At 45.8% G+C, this 10,515-nt stretch overlaps 1 protein-coding gene across 1 annotated transcript in view; it reads left to right on the plus strand.

The window, feature by feature from the left end:
- Nucleotides 1–1,039: 1,039 nt before the first annotated feature.
- Nucleotides 1,040–10,515, plus strand: part of UBAC2 (UBA domain containing 2) — a 93,900-nt gene continuing 84,424 nt past the window's right edge. Inside the window, exon 1 of the mRNA XM_026038341.1 lies at nt 1,040–1,093. Within this exon, the coding sequence (XP_025894126.1) occupies nt 1,063–1,093 (31 nt within the window). The 5' untranslated portion in view covers nt 1,040–1,062. The remainder of the gene's footprint in view (nt 1,094–10,515) is intronic.

The raw sequence follows: 10,515 nt of genomic DNA on the forward strand, positions 1-10,515 counted from the left end.
TCTAGACTCATCTGAACGTGTTGACTCTATCCTCCCTCCCTCCCTCCCTCCCTCCCTCCCTCCCTTCCTTCGTTCCTTCCTTCCTTCCTTCTTCCCTTTCTCTTTCTCTCTCCCTATACTTATACCTGAGTTTTAAGGTCACCTTCCCTCAAATCTTAGGCAAGCTGCTTGGCTTTCCAGGTGCTCAGGGTGCTCCCTGCTATAACTTATGGTCTTGCCTATGTGTAGCTCATCCAAACTGGCGTGACTTCTGTAGCAGAGGTTGATTAAAAGAACATATTCAAATAATTCAACCTATTTTGGATACTGTATACCGCCAGCACCCCAACAAGAGAGCTCTTAGGCTGCAGAAAGGAAAATGCATCAGTATAGTTTATTTTTCAAGGGCATAAAGGATACAGAGCAAGTTGTTTTGTATCAAACTATTGATAAATCACAACCCGCAATCCTTTGTGGCCACGAGCCACTCCTGGCTCTAAAAACGTCCTTGTCTCCGCAGCTTCCTGAGCTCAGTTTTTCCCTCTCCTTTGCCATGGAACAGCGGCGGAGGCCACCGCACCCGGCAGCACCCCTGGGGACAGGGCACCGCTGTGCAGAATTGCAAAGCACGGGGCCGCTGGGCCATTTTGGCAGCACAGTGCTCAGAGCTTGGGCCCTCAGGGAGCACACACTTTGCTTTCACCAATAAAAACCAGTCGGCGCTTTGTTAATACAGCGTCAGGCTTGGCAGGGTTTAAATACCCAACGTTTTGAGCGTCCGAGTGACTCTCGGTGCTCGGATGTGACCAGAAAACGGCCGCGCCCCAGCTCCAACGCCTCAGGCGCTCGAAGCGCGCTCGGGTTRCGCAGGTAAACGCGCGCGGCCGTTGGGACCGTTGGGGCGGCGGCTGGCGCGGGGCGCGGCCGGCAGGGGGCGCCGGCCGCTCGCGCGCGGCGCGGTTTGGCCCCTCGCGGCCGCCTTAGCGGTGCCCCGGCGGGGTCTGCGCGGCTTCCTGCGGGCCGCGCGAGCGCCGCGCCGGCCGTTAACGGCCGCTAACGGTCGCCAGCGGCCGCCGCGCCGCCATGTTCACCAGCACCGGCTCCAACGGGCTCTGTGAGTAGCGGCCGCGGGGCGAGCGAGGAGGGCGGCCCGGCCGGGCGAGGGAGGCGGCGGGCGGAGTGTGGGCGCCTGCCCCCGGCCCGGCCCGGCCCCCTCGGCCCGGGGAGGGGCGGCTGCGGGCGCCGCGGGGCCTGTGCCGGGCCCGCGTGGCGGCGAAGTCGCGGCCCTGGCAGCAGCACGTCTCGTTTTATTGTTATCGCGTAAATAGCGAAATATGGAAGTCATGAAATAACATTTTTCTGGGAGTTTTTTTTTTCCCCTTCTCTCGTCTCTTTACTACTTCCATTGCTGCCCTGTGCTCCATAGTGTGGCATGGCCCTGCCTGCCTTGGTGTGACTTTGAACCTTTGCCTGGTCCTGCAGGTCAGAGTGACTCTCAGGGTTTGGTGGTGGTGGTTATTTATTTATTTAAATAAAAGATTGTATCAGGCTTCATCGACATGCTTAAAATTACTGTGCAGTTACAACAGAAGTGTTTTTGTTTTACGTTTTTTTATGGTTTTGGTTATAGCTGTGCTTTYGACAGCAGCTGATGTGCTCTGCTTCATAGGTCTTCCTTGTACAATCAAACCGTTGCCAGGGGCTGTTCCCAGGCACGGGAGTCTTGTTGAGATGCAGGTGTTCCAAGACCGTTTCCCCACTTGTATGTACGTGTGTGAGGGAAAAGGAAGAACGTTTCTGAGTTCAATGACAGCAACAACAAAGGTTACTGTTTGAACCACACTATTTGGCAGGAAGGTTTAAGGGTAAATGCTATTGAAACTGTTTCAGGATGGCTTTCGGGTTCATGTTTTACCTGAACAAATTTCCTAGACCGCAAAGGTTGCTGCTGAGCTGGCTTATGTTGCAAAGAATTTGCTGTGCRGCAATGAAGAATTAAACTGATTGTGAAATGGATTTAGACACCGCACTCCTCAGAATGAGCTGGGGCAAAAGTAGTTGAAACTTTGCTGACAAACTGTATATTTCACACAACGTCCATAGCTGAGCATGAAAGCAGTCTCCTGTTGTGGCAGAGCAAGACTTTTGTTCAGCTAGAGCTGTTGGTTGTAGCTGCTCTGTGTTTGAAGCATCCACATGTGAAGGGATTTTTTTACCTGCTCATTTTTTCTTTTCCAATAATAGAGACTTAGAAGAGTGGCCTTTTGGGTCACATGTGTGTTTMTGGTTCCAGGAGAATGGAGGGGGTGAAAAGTATCCTCGTTTGGCTGAATGGGTAGGAAGCCATGGCCAGCGCTTGAAAGTTTTACCAAGATAGGTCTGTGGAGAAGTGAGTAAAATATTCTGATTCTAAGGAACATCTGTGCTAGGAAGAAACTTAGTGAGGATGCTGTTCTGTTTTTTTTTACCCTCATTTTATCTGGGAAGTTGTTAAGATTTACACTGGTAACAATCTCTGCTATTAACAGAAACTAGTTCTTCAACATTTGTCTGGCACAGGGGTTCTGATAAACCCTTTGTGAGGCCTGGCTTTTAGGGGTTCTGATAAACCCTTTGTGAGGCCTGGCTTTYAGGGGTTCTGATAAACCCTTTGTGAGGCCTGGCTTTTAGGGACATGCATGTATATTCACTGTCCTACTATGACAATCCAAGTTGTCCCTTTCATAGAATGCTTAAGGTTGGAAGGGACCTCAGAGGTCATCTAGTCCTTTGCACTCAAATACCGTTTCTGCCTTTGTAGCAGCAGGAACTGACCAAAACATGTACTGGAAACAGTCACTGATGTGCAGACTCTGATTGCCTAGGTGAACAGTAGGTGAAGGTGGGTGCCCGCAAAGCTGCCTGGTTTGCAGCAGGGAYGCTGCACAGCTGCATGTGCACGTTCAGTCCTGCCCCCATTGCATTTGGGGACAGTAGCCTCTGGCAGAAGCACAGCAAACAGCTGTTGGGACACAGTTTCTGCACCTTTTTAAAGGAATATTTAGAGAATATATATATATTTTTGTAGAATATATATTTTTTTTTATAAAAATACAGCAATGTCTTTGAACATGCCTTTGACTTTTTTATGTTATGTTCTTCTTTGCTTAGTCAGTGCTGTTTGGCCAGGATTTATATCTGTTAATGTCTAATGTTCTGTTGCACAAACAATATTTTAGAAAATAATTTCAAGTGCAAAAAGTGCAAACTGGTTCTGTCTCACTTATCTGTAGTTAACTGCGTGGGTCATTTCTGTATTATGGGTGACAGTGGATGCTGTACTATGGTAGCTGGCTGTGCAGAGAAGTTCATTTCATATCCTGGCTCTGTCGTTCAGTGCAGTGAACTCTGAATTACTGGAAATCTCTGAATACAAGTATTAGGCCCTGAAAGTTCTTTACTATAGCTTCAGCTATTCCTCTTGCATTGGACTGCTTTTATGCACACTCTTTCTCATAAACAATGCTTAAATAGCTAGGCCTGTATAGTGATGTCCTTGTCCTTATGCTTGTATATTTGCCCTCTGAGGACATGTCTCATGCTTTTGAGCATTGCAGTAAAGATGGGTTCTTACGTAAAGTGTTCCTCTGTAGTACTTGGTTTCTGCATTCAAAAGACTCCTGATATAAAACCTCCCTCTCACTGCTGCTCAGAACTCTTTAAATTCATGTGCAGAGAGGTTTTTGAGAAAACTGAACATGATGTATAAAAGCCAACGCTCACAGCACACAACTGGTCCCCCTCCTGGGTGCACATGAGCAAGTCCAGGCTTAGAGCTCCTTGCTAGGGGTGATGTGCCCAGCTCCTACCAGGCAGCGAATGAAGAATGTGTTAGGAGCTGAGAACACTTCCCCCCACCCCAGTCAGTATGTCGCATATGCCTTTTTAGATGAGGAGATGTAAAAATAAACACACCTGGTGCGTGTCACAGTAACAACAGATTGAAATGGGGAGGTAAATTAGAACACCGCTTAAAAAGCACAGAGGCCGTTTACTCTTCTTAGTGCAGTCTGTTTCAATTCCATTGAATAGCAGAGGAGCAGGTGTGCCCTGGAAAACAGAAAACCCCACTATGGGTTGTACTCTGGGTTACAGGAAGCTCAGCAGAGCACAGGCATCCTCAGGTGACTTAGCAAAGTGTTAACCCAGTGGGAGCACAGCTGCTTCTAAAGAATTAGATTCAAACATCTGAAAAAGTCTGCTGCAGTGTGSAAGGAAGCAAGTCATAAAATCATAGAATCCTTGAGGTTGGAAGGGACCTCTAGAGATCATACAGTCCAACCCCCTGCACACACAGGGTCACCAGAGCATGGGGTGCAGGGCTGCATTCAAGCAGGTTTTGAAGATCTCCAGAGAAGGAGACTCCACAGCCTCCCTAGRCAGCCTGTTCCAGGGCTCTGGCACCCTCACAATGAAGAAATTTTTCTTAAGTTCCTGYGGAATTTTTGGTGGAAATTTTCAGTTTATAGCAATTTCCTCTAGTTCTATCAGTGGCTACCATTAAAAAGAGGCTGGCCCCATCCTCCTTCCTCCCTCATTCCCTTGAGGTATTTATAGACACTGATGAGGTCCCCCCTCAGCCGTCTCTTCTTCAGGCTGWACAGGCCCAGCTCCCTCAGCCTTTGCTCATAGGGCAGATGTTCCAGGCCCCTGATCATCCTGGTAGCCCTGCGYGGGGCCTGTTCAGCAGCTCCACATCCCTCTTGTCCTGGGGAGCCCAGCACTGCACACAGTGCTCCAGATGTGGCCTCACCAGGGCTGTGTATAGGGGGACRATCACCTCTATCGTCCTGCTGGAGACGCTCTTCTTAATGCACCCCAGGATCTTCTTGGCCACGAGGGCACACTGCYGTCTCATGGTCAAYTTGTCCACCATGACACCCAGGTCCCTCTCTGCGGGGCTGCTCTCCAACAGGTCAAMTCCCAATCTGTACTGGTGTCCGGGGTTATTCCTCCCCAAGTGCAGGACCCTGCACCTGCCCTTGTTGAACTTCATGAGGTTTCTCACCGCCCAGTCGTCCAGTCTGTCCAGGTCTCTCTGGATGGCAGCACAGCCCTTTAGGGTATCAGCTGTTCCTCCCAGTTTGGTTTGCTCATCAGCATACTTGYTGCGGGAGCACTGCGTCCCTTCATCCAGGTCGTTGATGAATAAATCGAACAGGACCGGACCGAGAACGGACCCCTGGGGGACACCACTAACCACAGGCCTCCAAGCAGACTTGGCACCACTGATCACCACCTCTGAGTTCTGCCATCGAGCCARTTCCTAATCCACCTCCCTGTCCACTCATCTATCCCTCCAGAACTTGCATAGGAGGATGCTGTGAGGGATGGTGTCAAAAGCCTTGCTGAAGTCTGGATAGATGACATCCACTGCTCTGCCCTTGTCTATCCATCCATTCCATCRTAGAMGGCGATCAGGTTAGTCGAGCATGATTTCTCCTTGGTGAATCCATGCTGGCTACTCCTGAGCACCTTMTTATCCTCCATGCRCATGGAGACAACAGCCAGGATGAACTGTCCCATCTCTTTCCCAAGGATGGAGGTGAGGCTTGACYGGCTGGGAAGTCAGACTGGCCTGGAACTCAGATTGCACGCGGGATTTAAGAGGTGGCTGGTGGTGTTAGGCCAGGCTTGTTTTGTGTGTTGCATCTTGCCAGGAAGTGAAGACACGGAAAGAACTGGCACTTCAGTGGCCCTTCAAGGGCTCCATGACTGCATCAAGAGTGACACTGAGGTGGCTGCTTGATTTACAGTAGTGCTGCTTAGCTGTGTTTTTCTCCTTGATGTCCAACATACTGAATCTCTGGGATCAAGTTTAGTATACACAAGAAGCTTTTCGCTGTAAGGTACTAAAGCCTTTGCAACAGCTTTCACACTGGTAAAAACTGCACCAAACTTTTCTTCAGATGCTCTATTTAATCTTCCAGAGTTATTGCAGTTGCAATGAGTGCTACTGCCAATGGATGTAATAGGGCAAATCTAGTAGAGCTAATCTTTATTAGAGTGAAAATAGAGTCCATATTTTAAAACATGGCCACTTGCTACACCTACAAAGTATTTGAGTACTGTGGCTCCCACACACAAATTAGTTTGAACTTACATATTTGGATTTCCTTTAATGTAGCCTGTGCTTCTACCTCTCTGTGAACCTTGCAGTGCAGTGCTGACAGTTTCTTAAAACCCCTGCAGGCAAGACCTGGGTGTTGTACTCCCCTGCTTGCACAACCAACAGGACTGAAAGGTACTGCTTGTAGGCATCTGGAAAATAATAAAGCTCTATACACTGATGCTTTATGGTATGGTAGGGCAGAAGGAAAGAGGAGGTATGTATTGAATGTACCAGACTTGTGTGCATGACAGTATTATGCAGGAAGCAGTATATTGAACACAGATGAGCTTGTATATCAAGTTGAAGTGCAACATGGTTCAAAAATATAAATTTGAGTGCTGGGAGCCACAGCATTTCAATTAGCGCGAGCATCGCATGCCACAAAGCTGTGGCCATTGAGCTGCTGCTGCAGAGCTAGCGCCTTTGGAGCTTAGCTGGGGACTCTCCGTGCAGCRCTGTGGCGGAGCCCTACCCACCCTTTCCCATAGTGAGTGCTAAGAGCATTACCCTAATAYGCACTGTGGTTGGGAGGAGGAAGAGGCTCTGCAAGTAGATGAGTGTTTTTGTGAGCTGCAGCCTGTTTCACTTTCTCTTCAAAGGTTCCGTTTAAAAACAGAGAATTTCCTCATTAACTCCTCAGTGCTTTGTAGGTCRTGACCTTTTACTTTGTGAAATAAGCTAAGGGTTCCTAGACTAAAGCCAGCAGCTTTTTAAAGAATGGATGCAACCTAATTGATTAGGTTACACTCATGTCTGCATCTTTTAAGATGGTTTTAAAAATCAGAGTTCTTCTTCCTGCCAAATGTGCTTCCTCTGCAAGACTAAAATCTTTTGCTCTTGGGAGGCACAGAATCTTTGACCTGTGCCAGGAGGGCAGCCTGGATTCCTCTTGTGACATTAAGCATTCGTACTAATGTCATTCAGCTCTCGGCTTCAGCATTAAGTTCGTAGGCGTTTGATGAAAATATGTTCCAGTRGTGATACTCTTACTCCTGTGTTCACTTGCCAGGGTCACAAAGATAAGCCACCAAATTAAGCTGTGAGATAACAGCATGAATGAACTCTGTGTCCTTCTTGTGTCTGTTGCGTGTGTCTAGGCCAGCCACAGATAGTCATTTAGGCAGGTGATATTTTCTAGGAGCCATAACTTTAGTGGTTTTGTGCGATTAGTTTATATCATATCTGTTTGTTAAAGGGGGGAAATTGTTGAGAAAATATTTGCATTGTATAGACCAAAATCAGAAAATCGTCAGTCAACTCTTAAGTAGTTTCCAGTTCAAATTGTTTGTTATTCCTMTTTGGGTAGGGGAATGATTGATTAATCCAATATGTGGTTGGCATAACTCTATTTTTTATAAGTGGGAGTCTCTGGTGTTTAGAGTAGTCTCATTGCATTTCCCAGCAGGCTTAAATTGACATTTTCATGCAAAATGTAGTTCCTGAGTCTCTGCTTCCTTTTGTTTTCAAACAGAAATCTCTTTACTAAAGTTATATTGTGTGTGTGTGTGTTGTGTGATTGGTTTTTGTGCTAATTTAACGCGGTGATATTTTTCCACTGAAGCTCATTCGGAAGTGGAATCTGTTTAGAACTCTTGTCTTGAGRTGGTACATGAAAAATGGGTGTTTGTTTTTTCCAAGGGAAACTTTTATTGCTTCCTMTTTCTCAAAAATAACCAATCCTATGGTGGTTAGTTTAACTGCTACTTCAAGACCACTGAAATGGGGTATAACATGCTGTGAATGATAAGTGAAGATTCRTCTGTGCTTAATTGCAATATTTGGAAACCTTTCCACAGTTCRATTATGAAGGTGAATTTAAAAAAAAGAGTTTTAAGTTAAATAATTATAGTTTTTGTTGTAGGACAGCATTTCTCTTACTGTGCTTTCCTGACTCCCTGTGAAATTGTCATATAAATATTTATGTTGCCTTTGAATTAGAGGAAGAAAAATATTGACATTCCAACTTGATGCTGTCTCATTAAGCAAATCCTAATTGGTGGCCGACTGTTTATAAGGGGATTGCAAACCACTTTGCTCCTTTATTACCTGTTTTTTTTTTTCCTGATGATTGAAATACTCCTAGTAGAACATGCTGTTTCAGGAAAGAAGACATACATTCATATGATATAAAGTTTTATGTCGGGAGTAATGTGATATAAATCCGGAAAGTTAACTTTACATTCCAAATGAAGAGAACAGCAAGCCTTTTTGCATTATATATAATCTTTGTTTATACAGAAATTATGCAACAGTCATCTATTTTTGTTGATATGTGGGAGCTCCTCTATGAGTGTTGCTTTTTCTCCTTCCTTCTGTGGTTTTCAGCTCTCAGACTGTAAAGAGGATTGCTAGTTGTAGTTGGCAAAATGCTCCTTTCTTTCCTGTTTACCTTGTTCTCTGGATCAAGTCAATTTACTCCTCAAACTTACTGAATTTAAGTGCCTCTCTTGCTCTACTGACAACTTTCAGTTATTGGATTGAAATCTAGGATATTATTTAAGGTAGATTTGTTTGTGGAGCAGTTTACTGAGTTAGTTTATTAGCAGAACTCCTGAAAAATGTAATCTGAAAGGATTCAATCCATGAAAGCTTTCTCCCAGAACATAAATGAAAGCAATATCTAAATCCCAAAGGCAATAGAAGATTACAAAACAGCCCTGATGASTGAGTGCAAACTGTATTTCACAGAGAGAGAAAATGGGATTTTGATTCTAAAAATGCACCTGTAGGGCACTGTGTGAGAATATGGTGCTACTTACTCGGAAAGAACTGTATTTTCTCTAAGCACCTGGTAAACTATAAAAAAAAAAAAAAAAAAAAAAAAATAAAAAAAAAAAAAAAAAAAAAATCAAACCTTTCTGGTTCCTGTGTCTGTGGTGCAGACACAAGCTTATAGAAAGTTCAGAGTGTACACTTTTATTCAATTTTGATCTTCTGAGGAGCCACAGTGTAGCCTTTGATGCTCGTGTGTCATGGTAAATGCTGTTCTGCTGTTCTGAACTGAGTAAAGCACAGGCACTTCAACTCCGCAGGTCATTGGATGGGGTTCTTCTCTCCTGCCCAGTACATTGGGTCTCTCTCAATAAGCAGAGCATAATGGAAGCACCCTCCTTTATAGGGATTCTTAYAGCACTGTGTAGTTAAGCCCATCCTCATAGTAGGGTTGCAGTTTTCTGACATCKTCAAGGTTCCTCACACAGCATTGCACAGGTCAGCATCTCTTATCAACCTTGATGGCTAGGAGCAACTTGTTCTGTTACTCAAAAATCTGTGCAAAGCTGTAATCAAAGGTAAGCGGCACTCCTCAGACCTGGTAGGAGTGCTCCAGTTGGCCGAAAGTGCACCTTGATGTCGAGGAAATACTTAAAAGTGCTTTTCAGATTTGAATGTCTGATAGACTGTTTCATAAACCATCGCAGTAAAGATTTTCAAGCAGACAAGATGAAATCCTCATACTGTTAATGYTGTTGGCGTTTGATGTGCTGGTAAATTTGCATCTGGAGGAAAAATTAGGCAAGAGTTTCAGAAAACTAACCATTTTGAAATACTGCTTTAGACTAATGAAGCTGCTGCAGGTTCTCAGCCAGACTTTAGGATACAGGAGATAAATACTTGCATGAAAGCTTGATACAGAAAGAACAAAACAACTGAAAACACACCTTCCACCAGCGCATTTGGAGAGGAGCAAGTTATGCCCAGATGGGCCAACAACTTGAAAAAGAACAAGCCGATCTTGTGCATCAAAGTAAGCTCCTGCATACTTGGGACCTTTGTAGCCCTCAGCACTTAATTTACTGGTACAGAAGTGGTGTGTTTGTGACAGCCAGGTTTGGGGAGGGTTGGAACAAAAGCCCTGGCACTGGCCTTCCCTCCTCTGTGGCTCTGGCGTAAGCTCAGCCAGGATCCCCAGGCGGACGCCGTGCAGTGATGGGAGCTTCTGCAGCTGCTGCCCACTGGCTCTTGCAGTCAAACAGCAGCCCTCGAGATGAGGCTGTTCCTGAGAAGCCCTCCTGGAGCTACTRTAGGTTGGGTTTGCTGGCAGCCTTGTCGTGCCTCCGGCTACCTCAGCTGCCCTGTGAGCGCTGAGCAGCCAGGGCACAGGAAATGCTTCCCCAGACTGTAGCTGTCACTGCTGCCACCACATCCGTATTCCCCTCATCGGTGCCCAGGTGGGTTCTGAAGCTGCTGCTACTTGTGTTACTGGACCRTAAGCCTCCACCTTGGCTTATGACAGGCATCTTTTTTTTAACTGCCATTCTGCACCTTGAAAATGGTGCTGGCAGCCAAAAAAGTGGTAGATTGTGGAATAAGAAAATTCATGAGATTTGTGAGTGAGTGCAGGGCTGGAATATGGAGATTTGTTTTTTTTTTTTTTTTTTTTTAGT

The sequence above is a fragment of the Nothoprocta perdicaria genome, unplaced genomic scaffold, assembly GCF_003342845.1.
Source record: "Nothoprocta perdicaria isolate Ctin4 unplaced genomic scaffold, notPer1 scaffold_208, whole genome shotgun sequence".
NCBI lineage: Eukaryota > Metazoa > Chordata > Aves > Tinamiformes > Tinamidae > Nothoprocta > Nothoprocta perdicaria.